The sequence below is a fragment of the Rhinopithecus roxellana genome, chromosome 1, assembly GCF_007565055.1.
Source record: "Rhinopithecus roxellana isolate Shanxi Qingling chromosome 1, ASM756505v1, whole genome shotgun sequence".
In the NCBI taxonomy this organism is placed as follows: Eukaryota; Metazoa; Chordata; class Mammalia; order Primates; family Cercopithecidae; genus Rhinopithecus; species Rhinopithecus roxellana.
In genome coordinates this window covers 136,591,710-136,618,911 of record NC_044549.1, presented here as the reverse complement: position 1 = coordinate 136,618,911, position 27,202 = coordinate 136,591,710, and the positions used below count along the sequence as shown (strand labels likewise).

The 27,202-nt window shown below is 38.5% G+C and overlaps 1 protein-coding gene across 3 annotated transcripts in view; it reads left to right on the top strand.

Annotated features, from left to right (window-relative positions):
* The window catches only part of KCNMB2 (potassium calcium-activated channel subfamily M regulatory beta subunit 2), a 313,931-nt gene that overhangs the window by 250,846 nt on the left and 35,883 nt on the right, over nt 1-27,202 (top strand). For 2 of the 3 annotated variants that reach the window (XM_030931896.1, XM_030931900.1), the window contains exon 2: nt 20,053-20,175. In XM_030931896.1, the coding sequence (XP_030787756.1) occupies nt 20,053-20,175 (123 nt within the window). Of the gene's footprint in view, nt 1-7,090; nt 7,164-20,052; nt 20,176-27,202 lie in introns of all 3 variants that reach the window. The other variant, XM_030931886.1, reaches the window with a different exon arrangement.

The window sequence follows — 27,202 nt, the reverse complement described above, 5'->3', positions numbered from 1 at the left end:
CCATAAAGAGCTCTTCTTATAGTTTAAATCCCTTGATTATCAATTCAGATAGAAGCAGGAGTTAAACTACATTCACCATGAAGGAAAGGGTGGTTTCAACATAAATCTGTGATTTATTCTGATCTAGGAGGAACACATGAGTCATGAGCAGGTTTCCTCACACCAGTTGGGTACGTGTGATGCCCAATAGAGTGAATGTTTAACAATTAAGCTGGTTTTAAATGTGTAGCATGGAAGGAATCAAACTGAATGTCGGTTGTGATTATTCACTTGTACAGTGCCTTAAAGGTAAATTATCAAATAGTGAACGAATTAAGATCATGTAAAAATGTGTTTTCCATTTCTTCAGAGAGCTTTTGGGTTCTTTGGAAAAAAAATCAAACAGAAGGGCTTTATGTATCAGTATGGCCAAATTTTGAAAAAAAAATTCTGCTATTTCCCCCAAATGGAGGAAACTAACATTTACTGAGTACCTACTGAATACCATATATATTATTTCAAATAACTGTCACATAGAAATCCTGTATGACATCTGCTATTACTCTAATTTTCTTGATGAGGAAAATGAAACTCAGGGAATTTAACAATGTATTTCTGTCATATAATTACTAAATAATGGAGCTGGGATTGCACTCTGAATCCAATTTAAAAGTTCTTTCAACTAAACCCTGAGATGGTCATTTCTGAGAGCTGTGATGACCAGAGAAGTGATGCAATGCAAAACTTATTTTATTATTTATGAACGTGCATAGCAATCTTATATTAAAGACACCCATCCACACTTGCCTGACCTGCTTGTCTACTCCTCTAGACCAAAGTTCTATAAGAGTAGAGGCATTGTCTGATATGTTTATCAATATGTTCCCAACACCCAACTTGGTGCCTGCCACCTAACTACAAGTTCAGTAAATATTTGTTGGATAAAGAAGTGAATGCTGAATTGATTAAAAGAATACAGATTAGCTCCACACTCATATTTTCACAGATGGTGATACTAGAGGAATAGTGGGTGTTTTGTCTGCAGTTTACTATTGCTCGGTGACAGAGTGAAGATTAGAAACCCAAAGCTCTGAATAAAAGCCCACTGTTGAGTTTAATGAACCAGGTCAACAGCAGGCTAAAGGACAGGTCCATTATTTAACTTAAGCTGCTGTACTCTTGAAACAGATGTCAATGTGTCATGATTACATGAACAACAGTTGTTTTACATAACACATGACAGAGGTCACAAGTGACTACCACACCATCGCCAGTCAGAGGAGTCCATACATGGTTGCCCCAGCTACTGAAAAGCAGGTTGCAAGACAACCAAATAGAACCCTCCAGTGATCCCCACCACTGCTAAGCCATAGGAACACCAAATTGAAAGACTATCCACACAAGAAAATGCCTTCATAACGAGCAAAAATCAGGTGAGCAATCACAGTACCAGGTTTTCACATCATAGCAAGGAAAGACACATTGAAAAGGGTAGGAAAAACAGTCTTGAATTGCCCACATTGCCACCTCCATCCCCCAGCAGAAGCTGCACAGCACAGACACAGAATCCGTGTACCTGGAAGAGAGCATAGCGATTGTGGGACTTTGCACTGAAATCCACAGCTGCCCTGTTACAGTGGAAAACATGGAGGCAGAACTCAGCTGGCACCATCAGATGGAACATTTAGACAAGCCCTAGCCAGAGAGGAATTGTCTACCTCAGTGGTGAGAGCCTGAGTTCCAGCTAGCCCCACCACTGTGGGTAAAAGTGCTCTAGGGTCCTAAATAAACTTGAAAGGCAGTCTAGGCCACAAGGACTGCAATTCCTGGGCAAGTCCTGATGCTGTGCTGGGCTCATAACCAGTGCCCTTGGTGGGCACACAACCTAGTGAGACACCATCCGGGGCAACTAAGGGAGTACTTGCGTCACCCCTCCCCCAAACCAGGGCAGTGCAGCTTGCAGCTCCAGGAGAGACTCCTTTCCTCTGCTTGAGGAGAGGCCAGGGGAGAGTAAAGGGAACTTTGTCTTGAAACTTGGATACCAGCTCAACCACAGTGGAATATGGCACCAGGCAAAGTCCTAAGGACTTTATTCCTGGCCCTTGCTTATCGATGACATTTCTAGATACACTGTGGGTCAGAAGGGAACCCACTGCCTTGAAGAGAGGAACCTAGTCCAGGTAGGATTTATCACCTGCTGACTGAAGAGTCCTTGGGCCTTGAATAAACATCAGTGATTGCCAGGCAGTACTTATCACGGGGCTTAAGTGAGACCCAGGGCCATGCTGGCTTTTAGTGTGACCCAGTACATTCTCAGCTGTGGTGGCCATAGAGAGAGACTTCTTCTGTTGAGGAAAGGAGAAGGAAGACTAAGGGGCACTTTGTCTTGCAGCTTGGGTGCCAACTTGGCCACAGTAGAGTAGGGCACCAAGCAGGCTTCTGGGGTCCCCAGTTCCAGATCTTGGTTCCTGAAAGGCATTTCTGGACTCACCCTGGCTGGAGGGGTGATCACTGCCATGAAAAGAGATGCAGGCCTAGCTGGGTTCACTATCTGCTGCCTGAAGGGATTTTGTCCTTGAATGAATATCAGCAGTAGCCAGACAGTGGTCACTGTGCACCTTGGGTAAGAAATAGTGCTGTGCCGACTTTGGATCCAACCCAGTGCAGTCCCAGTGGTGATGGCCACAGAGGTGCTTATGTCACCCCTCCAACAGCCCCAGGCAAATTGGCACAAAGAGAGAAACTTCATTTGTTCAGGGAAAAGTAAAGGAAGAGAAGAAGAGTCTCTGCCTGGTAATCCAGGGAATTCTACTGCATCTTAGCAAAACAATCAAGGCAGTAGCTCTACAAGTCTACTGCAAAAGCCACAGTGTTACTGGGCTTGAGGTACCCCATAATGCAGATACAGCTGCAGTGACCAAAGATTTAGATCACAACACTTCATACCTCTTGAATACCTGGAAAGCCTTCCCAAGGACAGATACAAACTACCCCAGACTGCAAAGACTATGATAAATAGCTAACTCTTCAATGCCCAGACATTGCTGAACATCCACAAGCATCAAGATCATCCAGGAAAACATGACCTCACAAAATGAACTAAATAAGGCATATGTGGCCAATCCCAGAATGACAGACACATGTGACCTTTCAGACAGAAAATTCAACATAGCTATTTTAAGGGAGCTCAGTGGAATTCAAGACAACACAGAGAAGGAATTAAAAATCCTACCAGTTAAATTTAACAAAGAGATTGAAATAATTTTTAAAAATTAAGTAGAAAGTCTGGAGTTGAAAAATTTAACTGACATACTGAAGAATGTATCAGTCTTCCAACAGTTGAACTAATGAAGCAGAAGAAATCATTAGTGAGCTTGGAAACAGGCTATTTGAAAACACAGTCAGAAGAGACAAAAGAAAAAAGAATAAAAAACAATGAAGCACACTGACCGGATCCGGAAAATAGCCGCAAAAGGGCAAATCTAAGAGTGATTGGCCTTAAAGTGGCAGAGAAAGAGATAGAGTAGAAAGGGTATTCAAAGGGATAATAACGAGAAAATCTCAAACCTAGAGAAAGATATCAAGTATTCAAGTACAGGACAGTTATAGAACACCAAACAGATTTAACCAAAAGAAGACTACCTCAAAGCACTGACCAATCAAACTCCCAAAGTTCAGGAATAAAGAAAGGATATGAAAAGAAGCAAGAGAAAAGAAGTAAATAACATACAAACAAGTTCCAGTATGTCTGGCAGCAGACATCTCAGTGGAAACCTCTCAGGCCAGGAGAAGGTGGCATGACATATTTAAAGGGCTAAAAGAAAAGAAAAAAAAAAACTTTTGTTGTAAAATAGTGTACCCAGCAAAAATATCTTTCAAACATGAAGGAGAAAATATTTTCCCATACAAAGAAAAGCTGAGGGATTTCATCAATATCAGACCTGTCCTATGAGAAATGCAGTTCTTCAGCCTGAAAGAAAAAGATGTTAAGCAAGAAAAATCATCTGAAGGTACAAAATCCACTGAAAACAGCAAGTACACAGACAAACTCAGAATATTATAACATTGTAATTGTGTTATATAAAGTACTCATATATTGAGTAGAAGGACTAAAAGATAAACCTATCAAAAATAAGAATTGCAACATCTTTTCAAGACATAGTATAATAAGGAATAAATAGAAACGACTAAAAGTTTAGAAGTGGGATGAATTGAGTTAAAATGTCAAATTTGTATTAGTTTTCCTCTTTGCTTATTTGTCTGCTTGTTGTTTTTGTTCGTTTTTGAAATCAGTGCTGTCATCAGCTTAAAATAATGGGTTATAAGATGTTGTTTGCAAGCCTCATGGTAACCTCAAATCAAAAAACCTACAGCACATATGCAAAAAAATTAAAAGCAAGAAATTAAAACATACCATTAGAAAAAAAAAATTACCTTCACAGAAAGGAAGATGGGAAGAAAAGAAGGAAGAAAGAGAAGACTGCAAAACAACCAGAAAGCACATAATAAAATCGCAAGAGTACATCTTTACTTGTCAATAATAACATTGGATGGAAATAAACTAAAGTCTTCAATCAAAAGACAGAGAGTGGCTGAATGGATTAAAAAAAAAAAAAAGACCAAATGTCTGTTGCCTACAAGGAACACACTTCACCTATGTATACCCATAGGCTAAAAATAAAAAAGTAGAAAAATATATTCCATGCAAATGAAAACCAAAAAAGAGCAGGAGTAGCTATATTTATGTGGTACGAAAGAGATTTCAAGACAAAATTAGTGATGGACTAAGAGTTCCAGCTGGGGAAGTGCCACTGCCAAGCCTGCAGCCTGACGCCCTCTCAGTAGTGCCTGCATTGGGTGTCGCAGCACCTGTCTGAGCACTGGGCACACCCATGGGCAGGCTCAGCTCCCACCCAGCCCTTCCATCTTGGCTGGTGCTTGGAGCCTGCACTGCCACTGCTGCCCTTTCTCTCAGGCCACACAGCCGAGTAAACAGCCACAAGCTACATCGACAGTGCCCATGTTCTGCTGCTGAGCCACCATGGAGTCACTCAGCCCTTGGAGCCTAAATGTACACAGTCCTGCTCTCAGACATACCACCATTAGATTTAATAGTCAGTTTTCATCAATACTAATTTTCAGCTATGGAATCAAATATATACGGCCCTACTCTGGGACACACCTCCACTGGATTTAATAGACATTCCTCACTAACACTTTCAGCTGTGGAATTGCAGACAGTTGATGACAAAGGAATGACATTGCAAATGAATGTCAAGTGAGGGGAGCAGAATGATGCCCAAGGGTAAAAGTTCTAAAACATGATAAGAATTTTCTCTCAGTGATGACATGGCAGATAAATAGGAAAAAAAATGATAAGATAAAGTTTTTTTAACCAAGACCTCAAAGCTGGACTAGAGTGTTGGAGGGAAGGAAGTAGAGAGCAAGCCACCAAGCAGAAGCTGCTCTTCACCATGGGGGCCAATGGAGAGTAGAAGGACTCAGATACAGATGCCTCCAGCCCAGTCTCTGTTGTGGGACTGCAAGGCTGATACACTCCCTGAAGCACCATGGCATGAGGTGGAGGTTCCTATAGCCAAGAAGAAAGAGAAGCAGGGTTCTGAGAAGAGGATTAAGAAGGAACCTGTCATCCAGAAGTCCAGCCTGCTATTTGGCATGGGGCTATCTGGGATCCAAGTCAGCTACCTCATCTCTGAACACCAGCAGGTGGCTCTTCTCATGCAGATGACAGCCAAGGAGTCTGAAAACAGCCCAGAGGACAAAACACCAAATCACCCCTCCCAGTCTACAGTGTGTTGGAAGGGAATAGCTACCTCTGCCTCAAAAAACAAAGATAAAGAGAACAAGAGAAACGAACAAGGAGAGACCTTTCTGCACTGAGCTGCCATCCGAAGGGATATCCAGAATATCAAAGGGCTCATATGTGAGTGAATGGAATCAACACCAAGGACTTCACAGGCTGGACAGTGCCGCATGAAACATTTAACCAGGGATATTACAAGGTTGCAAAGCAGCCACTGGCCCCAGGTACAGAGGTGAACACCAAAGGCCTGGACGGTAATACGCCTTTGCAGAACACCACCATCAACAGGCATGACAAGGTTGGCATCTTCCCTTGGCCCTTCACATGTCTGCCCTGTCCTGATGTCTGGGTCATTCTGTAGCTTCATGTTCCCCTATCCTAACTAGTCTCATGGTGCTGGGCTAGTAAGTAAGTTTCATGGTGCTGGGCTGAGGAAGTACATTTTTGCCTCCCGGACCTCAAAGGCCAGCTGTCCCCTCTATCTTCCCCCAGCTTTCTCACCTTGGATCAGCACCTGAACAGCCTCTCACAGTATTCACAGCAAGCACCATCTAAAAAAAGGCTTGTATCCATGAGACATGTAGGTCTGGTTGTGTTTTATCAGGCGAAGGATTACACCAAGTGGAAGGAGGGCTGCAGGGGTTGCTGCTGGTCCCTCTCTTTGTTACTGTGGGACTGTTAGACCTGCAAGGCAGATCCATCCAAGTCTGGAATGAGGAAATACCATTCCACAGGTATAGCCAGTGCATAGGATGATAGAATCAAGATTAGACAAAATGACCATTATAACCAGCCGAGGAGCAGTGAGCACTAAGAGGACTCAGCCTTCATGGGGAAGTGACTGCTTCCAAGTCTGAAGCAAGGAATAACATGATGTATTCAAAACCCTCTGTCCTGCTGGAAAGGAGGGCTGGTAGTCACAGGTGGGAGTGTCTTAAGTCATCACCAGAGCTCTGTGAAGAGCCCCCTGGCCATAGACAGTATAGTTGGAGTGTGGTAAGGACAAGGCCAGGGGGACAAATGAGGCCACATTTGCTTGCATCCATCATACTTTATGGCAAGTCATGCCTGGCCATTGTGGGAGATACTGGAATCCACAGCACCTAGGGTGTAAAAAGCATTTGCGAAATGACAAGTCTCTGTGGGGGATGGAGGGGACTCTGAATTAAAGATTTCTGTGACAATCAGGGAAATCTGAACTGATTCCATATTTGATGTTAAAAAAATTCCCATTAAATGTTTAGGTAAGATAATGGCATTATGGTTTGTTTTGCTTGTTTTTATAAGGACCCTTCCATAGAAATGTACTGAAAAAGTCTATGCAATGTGATTTGCTAAACAATACCCAGAAAGCAGATAGGTGTGAGTGGAATAGCACTGGCTGTGGGCTGACAGGTGATGCAGCTGGGGCAGGGGGCATCCTTTGAGTTTTTATATTTTTGTAACTATCACTTTTAAACTTTTTTTAAAAGACTCTGTCAAAGACTCTGTAAACATGGTGAGGTAAACAAGATAATGGTCCCCAAGTGCCTATGTCACGACCCTGGAAGGTATGGGTATGTGACCTCACATGGGAGATTATCCAGGATTATCTGGGCTGGCCTAGGGTAATCACATGGGTCCTTGAAGTTTAACAGCTTTTCCTGGCTGAGCCACAGCAATACCAGAAGAAGCTGAAGACATTAGAGCCTGAGGTCCCTCCTCAGGCTTCTTCTGGTATCTGGCCTTGCTGGCCTTGGAGTAGGAGGCCAAGGAATGTGGTGTCCTCTAGGGGCTGGGAACAGGAACCTCAGTCCCGCTCCTGCCAGCACCTTGACATTAGCCCAGTTAGGGAGGCAGATTTTGGACCTCTGACTTCCAGAATTGTAGCCTAAGAGTGCAGTGATTTGTTGTAAGTTGCAATAGAAAACTCATACACATAAAAACTATGTGCTGATTAAACAACATAAAATATAATATACTAAATAAAAATAGAGTATGTGTATGACAAGACTCTATATTAAACCTCATTACAGATTCTTTTACTGCACTAATCTCAGACTGAAATAAAGTTGAGATGAAATTTAATATTTGTACTTGAGTTATGTGTGTCGCTGTCCTGGGTGTATGAAACATAGTTTGCTGATGATAAACAGCTGGACACAGCTCTGGAAGTGTCATCATGGGTGTTCCTGCCACTAATATTACCACTCTTATGCTTGTAAAGCCAAGCAAGGAAGATACTATCTTACATTATAATGTAAATGAAAATGAAAAATAAACCAGCTTACAAAACTTGGAAAAAGAAGAAAATGTATAAAAAGAGACAAAGAAGGTCATTATGTAATGATAAAGGGGTTAATTCAGCAAGAGGATATAATAATTATAAATATATATGCACCCAACACTGGAGCCTCTAGATATAAAAAGCAAATATTATTAGAGCTAAAGCAAGAGATAAATCCCAAGACAATAATAGCTTCAACACCCCACTTCCAGTATTGGACAGATCATCCAGACAGAAATCAGCAAAGAAATATTGGATTTAATCTGCACTATCGCATAAATTGACGTAATAGATATTTACAGAACATTTCTTCCAATGGCTGCAGAATGCATATCTTTCTCCTCGGCACATAGGTCATTCTCAACGATAAACCATATGTTATGCCACAAATAAGTCTTTAAATATTCAAAAAAATTGAAATAATATCAAATATCTTTTCTGACCACAATGGAATAAAACTAGAAATCAATATCAAGAGGAATTTCAGAAACTATACAAATATATGGAAATTAAACGATATGCTCCTGAATGACTAGAGGGTCAATGAATAAATTAAGAAGAAAATTAAAAATTTTATTGAAATAAAAATAGAAATACAGTATACCAAAACCTATGGGATACGGTGAAAGCAGTAGTAAGAGGAAAGTTTATAGCAGTAGACACCTACATCAAAAAAGTAGAAAAACTTCAAATAAACAACCTAACGATGCACCTCAAAGAATTAAAAAAGCAGAAGCAAACCAAATCCATACTTAGTCAAAGAAAAGACATAACAAAGATTAGAGCAGAAATAAAGAAACTGAAATGAAGGAAAACAACACAAAAGATCAATGAAACAAAAAGTTGGTTTTTTGAAAAGATAAAGTTGAAAAACCATTAGCCAGACTAAGGAAACAAGACTCAAATAAATAAAACCAGAGAAGAAAAAGGAGGCAGTACACCTGATACTACAGAAATTCAAAGGATCATTAGAGACTACTATGAGCAACTATATGGCAATAAATTGGAAAACTTAGAAGAAATAGATAAATTCCTAGACACATACAATCCACTAAAATTGAACCAGAAAGGGACTCAAAACCTGAGTAGACCAACAATAAGTAATGAGATCAAAGCCCTAGTAAAATGTTCCTGCAAAGAAAAGCCCAGTACCCAATGGATTCATTGCTGAATTTTACCAAACACTTAAAGAACAACTAATACCAATCCTACTCAAACTATTCAAAAAAATAGAGCAGTACAGAACACTTCCCAACTCTTTCTATTAGACCATTATTACCTAGATACAAAAACTAAAGACATCAAAAAAAAGAAAATGACAGACCAATATCCCTGATGAATATTGATGCAAAAATCCTCAACAAAATAACAAATCAAACTCAACAACACATTAAAAAGATAATTCATCATGACCAAGTGAGATTTATCCCAGAGATGCATGGATGGTTCAACATATGCAAATCAATCAATCTGATATATCATATAAACAAAATGAAGGACAAAAACCATATGATCATTTCAATTGATGTTGAAAAAGCATTTAATTCTCTAAAGAATGTCAATGGTAGTTTAATAGGAATAGCATTGAATCTATAAATTACTTCGGGCAGTATGGCCATTTTCACGATATTGATTCTTCCTGTCCATGAGCATGGAATATTTTTCCATTTGTTTGTGTCCTCTGTGATTTCCTTGGGCAGTGGTTTGTAGTTCTCCTTGAAGAGGTCCTTCACTTCCCTTCTTAGCTGTATTCCTAGGTATTTTATTCACTTTATAGCAAGCGTGAATGTGAGTTCATTTATGATTTGGCTCTCTGCTTGCCTGTTGTTGGTGTACAGGAATGCTTGTGACTTTTGCACATTGATTTTTTATATTGAGACCTTGCTGAAGTTGCTTATCAGCTTAAGAAACTTTTGGGCTGAGATGATGGGGTTTTCTAGATATAGGATCATGTCATGTGCAAACAAAGACAATTTGACTTCACCTCTTTCTATTTGAATATGGTTTGTTTCTTTCTCTTGCCTGATTGCCCCGGCCAGAATTTCCATACTATGTTGAATAGGAGTGATGAGAGAAGGCATCCTTGTCTTGTGCTGGTTTTCAAGGGGAATGCTTCCAGCTTTTGCCCATTTAGTATGATATTGGCTGTGAGTTTGTCATAAATGGCTTTTATTATTTTGAGGTATGTTCCTTCAATACTTAGTTTATTAAGAGTTTTTAACACGAAGGGATGTTGAATTTTATCAAAGGCCTTTTCTGCATCTATTGAGATACTTATGTGGGTTTTTTTTTTTTAGATCCGTTTATGTGATGAATTACGTTTATTCATTCGTGTATGTTGCACCAGCCTTGTATCCTGAGGTTGAAGCCAACCTAATTGTGGTGGATAAGCTTTCTGATATGCTGCTGTATTCGGTTTGCCAGTATTTTATTGAAAATTTTTGCATGTATGTTCATCAGTGATATTGGGATATAGGTTTTCTTTTTTTGTTGTATCTCTGTCAGGTTTTGGTATGAGGATGATCCTGGCCTTATAGAATGTGTTAGGGAGAAGTCTCTCCTTTTCAATTGTTTGGAGTAGTTTCAGAAGAAAGTGTATCAGCTTTGTACTTCTGGTAGAATTCAGCTGTAAATCCATCTGGTCCTCGGCTTTTTGGGTTTTTGTTTTTTTGTTGTTGTTGTTGGTTGTTGTTGTTGTTTGTTTGTTTGGTAGGCTCGTTGCAGCACTATTCACAATAGCAAAGACATGGAATCAACCCAAATGCCCATCAATGATAGACTGGATAAAGAAAATGTGGTACATATACACCATGGAATACTATGCATCCATAAAAAGTAACAAGATCATGTTCCTTACAGGGACATAGATGGAGCTGGATGTCATTATCCTAAACAAACTAATGCGGTAACAGAAAACCAAACACCACATGTTCTCACGTATAAGTGAGAGCTGAACAATGGGAACACATACACACTGGGAGGGGAACTACACACACTGGGGTCTGTCAGGGAGTGAGGGGAGGGGAGGGAGAGCATTAGGAAAAATAGATAATACATGCTGGGCTTAATTACTAGGTGGTGGGTTGATAGGTGCAGCTAACCATCATGGCACATGTTTACCTATGTAACAAACCTGCGCATCCTGCACTTGTACCCCATAACTTAAAAATTAAAATTAAAAAAGAAAAAAAAGAAATTAAAATAAACAATGTGATGTTGGTCACTGACTCAAAAAGAAAGCACTTAATAAAATACAATATCCCTTGATGATTAAAAAACTCTCAAAAAACTAGGCATAGAAGGAACATATCTTAACATAAGAAAGGCCATATATGACATACCCATAGCTGATATCATACTGAATGGGAAAAAAGTGAAAGCCTTTTCTCTGAGATCTGGAACACACCAAGGATGCTTACTTTTACCACTGTTATTCAACATAGTACTGGAAACCCTAGCTAGAGCAATCAGACAAGGGAGAGAAATAAAAGACATCCAAATTGGAAAGGAAGAAGTCAAATTATCCTTGTTCGAAGACTACATAATCCTATAAAAACCCTAAAGACTTCCCCAAAAACCTATTAGAACTGATAAACAAATTCAGTAAAGTTGCAGGATACAAAAATCAACACACAAAAATAGTGGAATTTCTATATACCAACAGCAAACAATCTGAAAAAGAAATTAAGAAAGTAATTCCACTTACAATAACTACAAATAAAATAAAATATCTGGAAATAAACTTAACCAAAGAGGTGAAAGAACTCTACAATGAAAACTATAAAACAATGATGCAAAATCTTGAAGAGTTCACAAAAAATGAGAAGATATTCCATAGTCATGAATCGGGAGAATCAATATTGTTAAAATGTCCATACTACCCAAAACAATCTACAGATTCAATGCAATCCCTATCAAAATACCAATGACACTCTTCACAGAAATAGAAAAATGATCCCATGATTTATACGGAACCACAAAAGACCTAGAGTAGCCAAAGTCATACTGACAAAAAAAGAGCACAACGGGAGGAATCATATTATCTGACATCAAATTATGCTATACAGCTATAGTAACCAAAACAGCATGGCACTGGAAGAAAAAGAGACAAATAGACCAATGAGACAAAATAGAGAACCCAGAAATAAATCTACACATCTACATTAAACTCATTTTCAACAAAGGTAGCAAGAACATACATTGGGGGAAAAGATAGTCTTCTTAATAAATGGTGCTGGGAAAATAAGTATCTATATGCTGAAGAATGAAACCAGACTCTATCTCTTGCCATGTGCAAAAAAACAAATCAAAATGGATTAAAAACTTAAATCTAAGACCTCAAACCATGAAACCACTGTAAGAAAACATTGAGGAAGCTCTCAAGGGCATTGGTCTGGGCAAAGATTTCTTGAACAATACCCCCAAAACACAGGAAAACAAAGCAAAAATCGACCAATGAGATCACATCAAAGTAAAAAGCTTCTGCATAACAAAGAAAAGAATCAACAAAGTGAAGAGACAACCCACAGAATGGGAGAAAATATCTGCAATCTATCCATCTGACAAGGGATTAGTAACCACAATATATAAGGAGCTCAAACAAATCTACAGGAAAAAAATCTAATAATCTGATTAAAGAATAGGCAAAAGTTCTGAATAGACATTTCTTAATAGAAGACATACAAATGGCAAACAAGTATATGAAAAGGTGCTCATCATCATCGGTCATCAAAGAAATGCAAATTAAAACTACAGTGAGATATCATCTCACCCCAATTAAAATGGCTTTTATCCAAAAGACAGGGAATAACAAATGCTAATGAGGATGTGGAGAAAAGGGAACCCTTGTACTCTGTTGGTGGGAATGTAAATTAGTACAACCAATATGGAGAACAGTTTGGAGGTTCCTCAAAAAAATAAAAATAGAACTACCATATAATCCAGCCAATCCGCTGCTAGATAAACCCAAAAGAATGCAATTCAGTATATCAAAGAGATACCTGTACTACCATGTTTGTTGCAGCACTATTCACAATAGCCAAGATTTGGAAGCAACCTAAGTGTCCATCAACAGATGAATACATAAAGAAACTATGGCACATATACACAATGGAGTACTATTCAGCCATAAAAAAATAGATCCTGTCATTTATTCCAACATAGATAGACCTGGAGGTCATTACATTAAGTGAAATAAGTCAGGCACAGAAAGAAAAAGTTTGCATGGCCTCACCCATTTGTGGAAGCTAAAAGTTAAAACAATTGAATTCATGGAGACACAGAGTAGAAGGATGGTTACCAGAGGCTGGAAGGAGAGTTGGAAATGGAATGAGGATGGTTAATGGATACAAAATATAGTTACATAGAATGAATAAGATCTAGTATTTAATAGCACAACAGGGTGACTGCAGTTTACAATAATTTATTGCACATTTTAAAATAACTAAAAGAGTAATAATTGTATGGTTTGTAACATGATGAAATGATAAATGCTCGAGGTGATGGATACCGCATTTACCCTGATATGATTATTACCCATTGGATGCCTGTATCAAAATAACTCATGTACCCCATAATATATGCAATACTATGTACCCATAAAAATTAAAAAGAAAGACAGAAAAGCAGTCTGCAATAAAAATCCAAAGAATATATTATCTCTCATTTCATTCTTCTCAAAAGACAATAGTGTTCTGCAATTCACTCTTCTTTTCCTCTACAACTGGGCAGCAAGCAGGGCTATTCACTCAATCTTCTAGGCATCAAATTGGGAGAGAAAAGTATTTTTCATTCTTGTTATGAAGCATTATCAAGAGACTATTCAGTGGTACTTACTATTTCCCAAAATTGTACTGACATTTAAGGGGTAGGTAGAGAAATAAGAATCCACAAAAGAAATTGAAGGAGCAGCTAGATAATGAGAAGGAAAGCCAAGAGATCATTGTCCTCTAAGTCAAGGTTGCAAAGCATTTACAACATTTCTCTTTATAGTAGAAGGAAATGAGCAACAATATCAAATTCAGCAAGCTGAGAGCTTAAGTAAATGTGGAGAGACAACTATTATATATACCTGCTGTGAAGTCATAGAAACCTTGGAAGAGAGCTGGTCTGGCGTAGTACAGATGTTGATTTGTTATTCTGAGTCTTCCATGGACTGCACTCCTTAGAAGCAGATCTGAATGTTTTGGTCCCCACAGTACCTAGGACAGCACCTGGAATGTAAGAGGCACTTATAAATGTTCGGCAAATAAATGAACTAAAACAAAGTAAAGTATGTAGTGGATTTGGAGGGAAAATATCCCAATGACATTTAAAATAGATTGTAATAAGATGCACCAATATTTTCTTATTTAAATCACTAAGTCTAAAATTATTACCACATATTTAGCTTCTTCCCCGAAGGCCCTGAAGCCAAAACAACTCAATTCCTAAGGAGAACATGTAATTTACCGCCTACAAAGATAAAGTCTCATACATTAGAAGCAACCCTAAGTTTCTGTGCTTAGAGTGACCTTTAGAGTTGCCAAAGTGATGTCATTAGTGTTACAGTTTTATGCAAGATTAGGCATGTCATTATGTGTTAAATAGTTCCATGGGCTCCTGCTTGCTCATTTAATAAAGCAGAGTTCATTAAGATTATCCCAAATGCGTAACTCAGGGCCACTGACACTAGAAAACTGCAACCACTTTGTTCTTTTCCTACCCCATATCTCACTTGCCCTTGCAGCTGTCACCTTGAGGCCTCAGCACTGGTAGGAAGTGAGAAGCCACTGCGAAGTGGCACCCAGCAGAAGCTTCTAGAAACAGAAAGAGTATCCATAAATAATAAAACTTAAATGAAATCAGAACCTGAGAGGTTATAGTCGTGTTTCTTGGCTGCCCATCACAATTACCTGGACAGCTTCCAAAAATACATTAATGCCAGAGACCCACCCCCAGAGGTTCTCATTGGTCTTGAGTGAGACCCAGGCATCAGTATTTTTTAAAAGTTCTTCCAGATAATTCTAATGTGTGGCCAGCATGTGTGACCAGCATTCAGAGGCACTGTCTTTATGTTTTTCTCTCTCAGAATGGGTATCAGAACTTAATGCTAATGAGAAAGTACTTCAGATTTTATCACCCTATATCTCGGAAAACCACTTTTCCTCTATTGAGTGCCACTGACCCACAAGAAAAAAAAAAAGTCAATAGTCTAAATGTACAAGCACAAAGTGACTTAATCGAATTTTTTTACAAAACGAAAAAATTCAATCCATTTGTTTTTAATAATGGGCTGAAAAAGAAGTAACCTATTGGTTAGTGTGTGCCACTAACCAATTATTATGTTATTATGTTATTATGTTTCATGGTCTACTTTAAACACTTTTACATGTATTGTTTTATTTAGTCTCCCAAGCAACGTAGAAAGGCAAATATTATTATTCCCATTTTTACGGTCAAGGAAACAAAAACTCAGAGATGTTAAATTGACTTGTCCAAAGTCACAGAGTTGGCATATGGTGATGCCAGGAGGCAAACAAACAAATGGCTCCATCTGCTGCTCTCACTCATCTCTTTCCATCAGGCCATGCTGCCCTATCTAAAGAAAACCTTAGTGAATGATACTTCACCAAGCAATAGAAATTTTCTCTCCAAGCCAATGAAAGGGATAGATGGAGCTGGACAATCAAGAGAAGGAAAGAAAAGAAGTAGAGTAAGAAGAATGAAATTCAGGGCAAGCTAAGAGAAGGGTCAGAAAGGAGATATCAACTGCACCCAGCAGATGAGTCACAGTGCATGAGGCCAAAGTCATACTAAATGGCCACATTTCCCAGTAGCTACTTAGATGGTAAGCATCTAAGTAGCAGCAGATACAACCAGTGTGTTACCATGTGTCCTGGATTGTGCTGTAAGGGTGCATAAGACACAGTCCTGCCCTACAGATGCTTATAACCTACCATGGGAGGCAGATTTGCACACAAACAGGATAGATTTTGCCTTGCCTTAGCAGAAGTAAGTACCGAGAACTGGGAGCAGAGATGAAGAAGCTGTTCATATGGGTCAGAGAAGACTTCACAGAAGAGGGTCATCTGAGATGGCTTTGAAACAGGGTAACTCATTCACCATGAAGACAGAAGGAATGGCCGAACTGAATCATGGAAATAGAAACTAGCAAGGTGTATGTTTGAGAAATGGAAAGGGCCCTTTATAAATTTCTGAGACAGGGAAATTATCCCATTCTCACTGACTCCCTCCTTTTACTCAGGGCTGAGATTGTGTCTTCTAGCTTTGAATTTTTATGTCACGCTCATCTGCAGTTATATAGGAATGGTTCTGCCAGGTTCACTCCAGTTCCTAGATCATTTAATGGTGGAATTAGATTCAGGTTTCCTCTCCTCACTGCCCACAGCTCTGTGCAGCCACTATACAACGCTTATCTCTGTTTTATGTTAGGATTCCAAATTATAAAATTGTATAAAGAAGTTTCTTTTTTGGTCTCTATATCCCTATCCTGATCACAATTCAAATGATAAGTTTCTTGTCCTATAAAATGAGCAAAATTGAATTAATTTCTTAAGGTGTTCAGAAAGGCTGTCTTTGAGCTGGGAAAGAACTTCCAAGCCAGCTTCCATTAACACATTTGGAATTCTAGGTGTTTCTTTGAAGCCTGGAAATTTTTTTTTAACCTGCACAGAACCTTTACACTATTGCCTTTAAAGCAGCTACTTCCTTTTGTTTTAATTAACAATGACTTTAGCAGGTTTTAAGTAATGGTTTGTCTTTATGAAAGAAAACTAGGGTGGAAACACTCCAAATCCACTTTTTGGGATAAACTGAGGATCATTAAGTCCTTTCCAACAAGATTTAGACAGTTCATTAGAATAAATATATATTTCATCTCCCACTTTCTATATCATCTTAAAACAGAGCAAAGGTACAGTGCCGGAATAGTGACACACAGTCTGAAAAATATTCTAAATGTACTGAAATCATTGCAGTGCCTTTCACTTTGTAGTTTCAAAACATTTATAATTTGTATGATGTGTCTATTAAATGCTGCCTAATAGCCAGGAACAGGACAGCACTCAGGAATTTATTGGTTTACTTAGACTCAAATTGTGACCAAACCCTGTGAAGGAATGACTAAAGCAATCAGAGGATTCCACTGGAGTCCAAGTTGAAATAACTTCTTGAAAGTTTAAGCCAATCCTCATTCTTATGAAGTAATTCATTCCATTTAGATTAAAAGTATTCTTATTTCCTGAAAGTTAACTGGTTTTAATAATGGATGTAGTCCCTATTGTATTTGATATTTTAGAGATGCTCAAAAAGAAACATAAATGACTTTAAACAACCCAGACCTAAGCCATTTAAACAGACAGCAGATTTAATTTCTATGTCTTTCTAAATCTAGAGTCTAGGACATCCATTCAGGCGAATCCTTTGATTCCTGCCATTATCCTAGAACAAGGGTAGATGTATGAATTCTTGCATCTATACTGGCTACTAAACTCCCAGCCTCTGTTGTACCTCCCACAGTCTCTGTTACTCATAGCTCTGATGCTGACCCAAGGGTTATAAAAGGAGATCAATTCCCAGACCTAATCCCAGAAAGTAAACACACAACAACATAGTATATGCTTAGATCCATTCTTCCATTTATTGAATCACAAAATAATGGCGCTGAGAGGAATCTTAGAAGCTAACAGTTTCAAACTCTCCATGGTACAGAGTAAGCCCTAGAGATGTTAAGTGACTTTCTCAAGGTCACACAGCTAGTTAGTGACAAAACTGGGCCCATAACCAACCACTTACTATGAGTGTATGCTCTGATCCCTTGCTGCTCAGTGTTGTCTGCAGACCAGCAATATCAGCATCACTTGAGAGCTTGTTAGAAAGGCAGGCTCTCAGGCTCCACCCAAGACCCTCTAAAGCAGAATTTGCATAGTAACAATGTTTTTTTTTTAAACAGGGTGTCCCTGTGTCATCCAGGCTGGAGTGGTGCGGTGACACAACCACGGCTCACTGCAGCCTGGAACTCCCAGGCTAAAGCTATCCTCCCACCTTAGCCTCCTGAGTAGCTGGTACTACAGGCACACACTACGACACGTGGCTAATGTTTTTTATTTTTAATTTTGTGTAGAGATGGGATCTTGCTATGTTGCCAGGTCTGGTCTCAAATTCCTGGACTCAAGTGATCCTCCCTACTAAGCCTCTCAAATTGCTGAGATTACAGGCATACGCCACCACAACTGGCCCAAATCTTTAGGTCACTCATATGCACATTACAGAGCTGAAGCCAAGCCAGGCACATTGGCAAGCACCTGTAGTCCCAACTACTGGGGAAGTTGAGGAGGTAGGATTTATTTTATCTAGTTAGTTAGTTAGTTAGTTAGTTAGTTAGTTAGTTAGTTAGTTTTGAGATGGAGTCTCGCTCTATCACCCAGGCTGGAGTGCAGTGGCGAGATCTCGACTCACTGCAAGCTCCGCTGCCCGGGTTCAAGCCATTCTCTTGCCTCAACCTCCCAAGGAGGTGGGACTACAGGCACCCACCACCACGCCGGCTAACTTTTTCTATTTTTAGTAGAGACAGGGTTTCATCATGTTAGCCAGCATGGTCTCGGTCTCCCGACCTCATGATCCGCCCGCCTCGGCCTCCCAAAGTGCTGCGATTACAGGCATGAGCCACCGGGCCTGGCCAGAGGTAGGATTTCTTGAACTCAGGAGTTTGAGGATGCAGTGAGCTATGATTGTGCACCGGAATAGCTGCTGCATTTCTGCCTGTGAAATGTAGCAAGTTCTCATCTCTAAAGAATATATTTTTAATTTAAAAACTAAAAGAATTGAAGGCAAGTAGATGTTGGTTTGAAGCATGGTTCTACCTCTTCCAGCTGTAAGCAAAAATCTCAAACTCCTGAAAGCATCATTTAGAATCTGGAAATGATATCACTACCCACCTTGCAGAGTTTTCATTGTGTAAGCATAACATAGATATATGCATATGCATTTCATGAAATATGTATGTGCATAAATAATATATTCAAAGTGCATGGCATATAGTAGAGAATATGGTATACAGTAGCTGATGTTAATTCCCGTCTCATGCTTATCATTAATTTTGTGCTTAACCATACTGAAAGCCACTAATGACTATGCATCCATGAAGGAATCACTAGTCTTCCTTCCTTGGTTCTAATGTGTTAAATATCATTTTAACTTTTATATATGATTAAGACTTCTTTATTTAATGTTCCTAACTCCCAAGAAAATTATTATTGTGTGGAAACAAATAATAATAGCTAACTACTTTTAGTGCTGTGCTTAGAGAGGAAAGAACATCTGCCAAAGCCAAGTCATAATAACAATTAAAAAAAAAAAAAAGCCCACGACATTCTTAATATATCTTGAGTCTAGATCCTACAAACCTGGTTTCTCCAGAAGCCAGAGAGTATCAGCTGCCACTGATGCTGTAATTTTCTTAGGCAGAGACTCAACTGCCGTGGGCAGATGCCACAACAGCAGCAAAAGTGGGGCATGGTTAAGAGATGACATTTCATCACCAACATGTCACACTTGTCAGCATTTAAAAAAAAAAAAAAGATTGAAAAGAAGAAGTCAAATTTTAGTATCCAAATCTGAACTAAAGTTTTGGAAAAATACAGCATAGTAAAGAGTGTGAAACTGTACCAAAGTGATATTTTGAAGGAGATATTTTGGGGAAAATGTGACTTTAACATCAATTAGAAAACCATGTTTTCCTAAGGCAGTAATTCTCAATCCCAGCGGTGCATTACAATCAGCTAAGGAAGCTTTAAAAAGATTGAATGCAAATTTCTGAGAGAGGACCAGGCTCCAGTGCTTTTTCAAAAATTCCCAGTCAATTTTAATATGCAGCCGGGATTGAGAACCACTGCCCCTATGGCATCACAACCCTGTTGTTAAGTAAGAGTCCATCCACTGAGAGCTCTTCATTGCTGTTAACTTCAGTGTGTACCTCTTCTAGGTCTTTTTGCCATTCCTCCAGGACATCCACCATAAGGAAAGGAGACCCTGGACCAACATTCTCTAAGATGTTTATATGGACCAGTGGCCGGACCTCTTCATCTTATAGACATGATGAAAAAAGGTAAATGCACTGGGATTCTGGGAACTCTTCAGAAGCATTTAACCTGACTTTCCAAAGAGGATACTGACAGGAAAGTAGTAGGCAACTGAGCCTTGTGCTTTGCAATGTGCGGATGGACTCTACACTACAGGAGTAGGGTTTCAGACACTTCGGCCTTCCTTCTCTTTTTACTTTACATGTTTGCTTTCAGCACACACCCTTGCAAAAGTTGTTCCCTGTCAGAAATTCCCATGTCACAAGCTCTTTGCTTAGCTAACTCCAGCTCTGCCTTCAGATACCCAATGTGAACCACCACTCCCATCAGCCTTTTTAGCCAAACAGACTGTGTTGTTGAATTTCCAGCACCTAGCACTGTACCTGGCACACGGCGCTCAATAAGTACTGAGCACCAAATGTATTAATAATAATTTGTTAACTGAATTAATTTTATTAATTAACAATAAAAATTAAATAATAAAATATAATTAATAAAATAATAAATATCGAGAACCACTGGCAATTCAGTTTCTTCCTCCAAAGTGATGAAAACTGCATTTCTGGGCAGTGGACATATGGCAGGGAAGGAAAACAGAAACTATGAGAGGAGGAAAAGAAGACAGACAAATCCACTGAGCCCTCAAAAATCATTGGAAGAATAGTCTGGGGGAAGGGAAAAATGAGGGAATAAGAAGAAAGATAAAGGGCAAAGGCAGCATTAATAAAAGACAAGATGACCATTGTGCAACTCAATCCAGTCCTCTCACTTGGGTTTAGGGAGTAAATGTATTCATAAAATTCTCTAGTCATTTTTAAATATTTAGTCTTCCTCTTTCCCATGACCTTGCACTATTATTTGGGTTAAGTGAAGCTAAATTTTAAGTATAACTGCCTTTACCAGCATATTGCAACAGAAGCAAGTTGCAAATCAGGCAGAATCTGATAGAAATCAGGATCGATTTGGTTGAAGGAAATTTGTGAAAAACTGATAAAATAAAAATTAAAATTAAATAAAAATTAAAAATTACAATTGATAAAAGTTGGTAAGGCACAAGGAGAAGAATCTGAAGGAGGTTTGCCTGAATACTGTTTTCAGAGCTTATACTTTTATTTTTCTTCTAAAACCTCAATTGCCTCACAGATAAAAATTATTTTAAAAATTTCAAAAGCAAAGTTGTTCTTCACAATAATTATATATTACAGCAAAAATTGGGAAGCAACTTGAAAATTCACAATAGAAAATCTGCTAAATAAATCACTGAATGTAATATACCACTTAGCACTTTAAAATGCTTTGACATAATATTAACTGAAAAAAGCAAGTTGAAAATTTGCATACAAACTATGATTGCAGCCACAAAAAAATATACATAGGCAAAAGCCTGGAAGAAATAGCATGGTTTTTACTGCTCTACTTTCCAAATGCTTTGTAATATCTTGTTACCTTAATTATGGAAAAAAATAATTATATGATATTTAACTAAAATTATAGCCCAGAAGGCAACTAATGTTGCCTTGTCAGCATTTAAAAAACAAGTCCCAGTGCTCATCACGACACCAAGCAAATTAACTGAAAATTTACTTTACTTGAACATCTCTAGGTTTTCACTGCTTTTTCTCAAGGTTTAATCAAATTATTTTTCATTTGCTTTCAAGTTGAATCATCTTTCAGCAAGATCTTTTCTTTAACACTGTAAAATTTCACATGTCATTTCAAATTCTATATGTGAAAGTGCAGAAAGGCAGAGATTTGGTCCTGCAACTTCCATCCCAGGACCAAATCCAAGAGTTTTGTTGCCCTACAGGAATATGGTAACTGTCAACAGCCAGCTGTCCTGAAATTCTGAAGGCAAGTGAAGTGTAATGTATTTCTTTCACCTTCTATTTGCTCTCAGCAAATAATTCAATACATTTTGCTACTTTTTATGAACAAAGGAATTAACCTTTAAGAAGCAATTACTGTGTACTGTAGGTTTTAATTGTGTTCTCTTAAGATAGAGATTATTATGCCCGCTTCACAGATGAGGAAACTGAGGCTTTTTAAATAACGGAGAGATTTTCAATAACTTCCAAAGGCCCAACAACTAGCCAGCGATGAAATCAGGATTTGAACCCAAGCTGATGCTCTCTCCCTGTACCCCAGTACCTGCCCATGCTCTTGTCAAACTTGAAATACTTGGAGTGATAGTGAACAGCCAAGCCCATAAGGCGAAAAGTATGTTAAAATAGAGTTGGATATTGCATATCAAAGAAGATAATAAACATGTGACTGACAAATTGGTAATATTTGTGGAGTTGGAAAGGCGTGAACAATTAGCTTACTATATTCTGCATCGATAAGATTCTATGAAACTGAAATTGCTGTTTTAACTTTTTATTTTTAAAGTATGATTTCAGGACTTTGGGATTTATAATAATTAAAATATTGACTATGAAGAAATCATTTTTCAGCAAGCTTTATTTATGGGATGGGGATGCAAAAGCTTATTAAATAAGTCTGCATGGCCAAAAAGTACAAGCAATAGAATCTGCCATTAAGCTGGTATCCTTAGTTTAATGTTGGAAGTTCATTTGCCTGTGCTTTTTTCTTGACCACATCTTCGTCTTTGCTGCTTAATTCACAAACTCTTGGAAGATCCGACTCAGATTTTAAACTGACTTTGAGCAGTATCTGTGGCTCTGTTTAAGGTGCTCTCGGTGGCAGTAAACATGGTGATAATGAAGATGATGATGGCTGACAATTAATCTACATAATTAAGGTCCTCAAGTTAATTATTTGGAAGTAAATTAACTAGATTGTCTGACAGCACTGCCTCAAATTGCTGGTAATTCAGTTTCTCCTCGTTCTGCAAACCTGGCCTGTGTGTGTGCCTGGTTTCTCCAGCTGTGTTCCCACAGCAATCCCAGAAGCCAGGCCGTCCAAAATCCTCAGCTGCTCTCCACACCTCCTCTTCCTGAGAACAGGGCCAAGTATGTCAGGATATTGGATTCCCTGGGATTACTCAAATGGTAGAATACCAGGAAACCAGCTTAAGGGCAGGCAGAGCAACTTAAGAGGAAGGAAAAGTTCACTGAAAATTCTGAAACCAAATGTTTTCTTGCTCAGAAGAGATGGAAGTCAGTTTTACTTTTTTTTTCTTCATTTTAATTCCAAGCCAGATCTTTTTCTGATCATCTTCTATATGCAAAACATAAGGTCCTATCTTCATCTTCCATTCTGCAACCCAGCAATATGGAGAAATATTTTTTTCTTCTCACAACAAACTTCTTTGTTAGTTGAACTTACTTTAATCCCTAAATTTCTTTCTTTTTTTTTTTTTTTTTTTTTTTTTTGAGATGGAGTCTCGCTCTGTCGCCCAGGCTGGAGTGCAGTGGCGCAATCTCTCTCACTGCAACCTCTGCCTCCCGGGTTCACGCTATTCTGCCTCAGCCTCCCTAGTAGCTGGGACTACAGGTGCCTGCCACCATGCCTGGCTAATGTTTTTTGTTTTTGTGTGTGTGTGTGTGTGTGTATTTTTAGTAGAGACGGGGCTTCACCATGTTACCCAGGATGGTCTCGATCTCCTGACCTCGTGATTCGCCCACTTCAGCCTCCCAAAGTGCTGCGATTACAGGCGTGGGTCACCGTGTCTGGCCTGATCCCCAAATTTCAAGCAGCAAAAAAACAGAATAATTAATTTAGAAATTAAAAAAGAGAGAGGTTTTTAAGCTAAGGGCATTAAAGACTGTTAATCAAATATTCTTTAAATCGTTTGTATTAAATATTGAAGTGATACAAATGAATATTTATTACATATGTTAATATACAAAGAATCATATTATAAACATCCAGGTACCCATCATTCAGCTTAAAAAACAAAACAATCAGAATTTTTGAAGCCCTGGAGGATGCTTTCCTAATACTATTCTACTCCCCATCCCAGCACCCAACCCAGAGATAATCAATATCCTGAATTTTGGGTATATTGTTCCCCAATTTTTTTCACGAGTTTATCGTATTTGGATCTTCAAACAATATATTGTTTACATCTGAATGTTTGGAGACTTCATATAAATGGAATCATGCCATATTTATTCTGCAACTTGCTTTTTTCACCAAACATTATGTTGCTATGATTTGCCAATGCTGGCGTGAGTCCCTGTAGTTCATTTTTTCTGCTATGTAGTATCTCACTGCATGAACATACTACCTTTTAATCATTCAGTCCACAGCTAAGGGACATTCGCATTATTTTCCAGTTCTTTTGTCTTTGCCAACAATGCTGCTATTCTTGTATATGTCCCTTTGTGCATATGTATGAACATTTCTTAAGATTTATGCCGAACATGGGAATGGTTGGTTCAAAAGTATACACAGCTTTAATTTTACCAAATAATGCCATGGTTTTCCAAAGGAGCCATACATGTGATTCCCATTGCTCTACAGCCTTGTTTAGAGTTTTCACATTTCTAATTTTCATTAATCCAGAGGGTATTGTTATTTTAATTTTCATTTCTCAGATTAGTAATGAGATTGAATCAATTTCCTTAGTCCTTTATTCTGAGTTCACTGTTTAAATATTTGGCCCAATTAGGTCAAATACTTGACTGGTCAAATAATTTGCGATTATTTCATTAGATTTATACTTAAGTAACATTTTGCAGCAATTATGGTCATACTTCTATCATTTTTCTACTGAATTGTCTTTTACTTGACTTGCAGGAATTCATTACAAAAGTCCATGTTAATTATTTATCTGCTATATGTATGCAAATAGCTTCTCCCAGTTTGTGGTTTGGCTTTTCACTTTATTTATCATGTCTTTTGATAAATATATTAATATGTTCTTAATTTTAATATATTCTAAGTTAACAATTTTTGGAAAAATTTGAAATCCTATCCTACTCCAGATTCAAATAGACATCCTCCTGCACAGTTTTCTAAACTTTATGTAGCATTATCTTTCACAATTAAGTATTTAATCATCTGGAATTGACACCCAACATCCAGTTTTTTTGTTTGTTTGTTTGTTTGTTTATTATTATACTTTAAGTTCTAGGGTACATGTGCATATCACGCAGGTTTGTTACATATGTATACTTGTGCCATGTTGGTGTGCTGCACCCATCAACTTGTCAGCACCCATCAACTCGTCATTTACATCAGGTATAACTCCCAATGCAATCCCTCCCCCCTACCCCCTCCCCATGATAGGCCCCAGTGTGTGATGTTCCCCTTCCCGAGTCCAAGTGATCTCATTGTTCAGTTCCCACCTATGAGTGAGAACACCCGGTGTTTGGTTTTCTGTTCTTGTGATAGTTTGCTGAGAATGATGGTTTCCGGCTGCATCCATGTCCCTACAAAGGACACAAACTCATCCTTTTTTATGGCTGCATAGTATTCCATGGTGTATATGTGCCACCTTTTCTTAATCCAGTCTGTCATTGATGGACATTTGAGGTGATTCCAAGTCTTTGCTATTGTGAATAGTGCTGCAATAAACATACGTGTGCATGTGTCTTCATAGCATCACGATTTATAATCCTTTGGGTATATACCCAGTAGTGGGATGGCTGGGTCATATGGTACTTCTAGTTCTAGATCCTTGAGGAATTGCCATACTGTTTTCCATAATGGTTGAACTAGTTTACAATCCCACCAACAGTGTAAAAGTGTTCCTATTTCTCCACATCCTCTCCAGCACCTGTTGTTTCCTGACTTCTTAATGATTGCCATTCTAACTGGTGTGAGATGGTATCTCATTGTGGTTTTGATTTGCATTTCTCTGATGGCCAATGATGATGAGCATTTTTTCATGTGTCTGTTGGCTGTATGAATGTCTTCTTTTGTCCTTTGCCCACTTTTTGATGGGGTTGTTTGTTTTTTTCTTGTAAATTTGTTTGAGTTCTTTGTAGGTTCTGGATATTAGCCCTTTGTCTGATGAGTAGATTACAAAAATTTTCTCCCATTCTGTAGGTTGTCTGTTCACTCTGATGGTAGTTTCTTTTGCTGTGCAGAAGCTCTTAAGTTTAATTAGATCCCATTTGTCAATTTTGGCTTTTGCTGCCGTTGCTTTTGGTGTTTTAGACATGAAGTCCTTGCCCATGCCTATGTCCTGAATGGAATTACCTAGGTTTTCTTCTAGGGTTTTTATGGCATTAGGTCTAACATTTAAGTCTCTAATCCATCTTGAATTAACGTTCGTATAAGGAGTAAGGAAAGGATCCAGTTTCAGCTTTCTACTCATGGCTAGCCCATTTTCCCAGCACCATTTATTAAATATGGAATCCTTTCCCCATTTCTTGTTTTTCTCAGGTTTATCAAAGATCAGATGGCTGTAGATGTGTGGTATTATTTCTGAGGACTCTGTTCTATTCCATTGGTCTATATCTCTGTTTTGGTACCACTACCATGATGTTTTGGTTACTGTAGCCTTGTAGTATAGTTTGAAGTCAGGTAGCGTGATGCCTCCAGCTTTGTTCCTTTGACTTAGGATTGTCTTGGCAATGCGGGCTCTTTTTTGGTTCCATATGAACTTTAAAGCAGTTTTTTCCAATTCTGTGAAGAAAGTCATTGGTAGCTTGATGGGGATCACATTGAATCTATAAATTACCTTGGGTAGTATGGCCATTTTCATGATATTGATTCTTCCTATCCATGAGCATGGTATGCTCTTCCATTTGTTTGTGTCCTCTTTTATTTCACTGAGCAGTGGTTTATAGTTCTCCTTGAATAGGTCCTTTACATCCCTTGTAAGTTGGATTCCTAGGTATTTTATTCTCTTTGAAGCAATTGTGAATGGAAGTTCATTCATGATTTGGCTTTCTGTTTGTCTGTTACTGGTGTATAAGAATGCTTGTGATTTTTGCACATTAATTTTGTATCCTGAGACTTTGCTGAAGTTGCTTATCAGCTTAAGGAGATTTTGGGCTGAGATGATGGGGTTTTCTAAATAGACAAACATGTTATCTGCAAACAGGGACAATTTGACTTCTTCTTTTCCTAACTGAATACCCTTTATTTCTTTCTCTTGCCTGATTACCCTAGCCAGAACTTCAAACACTATGTTGA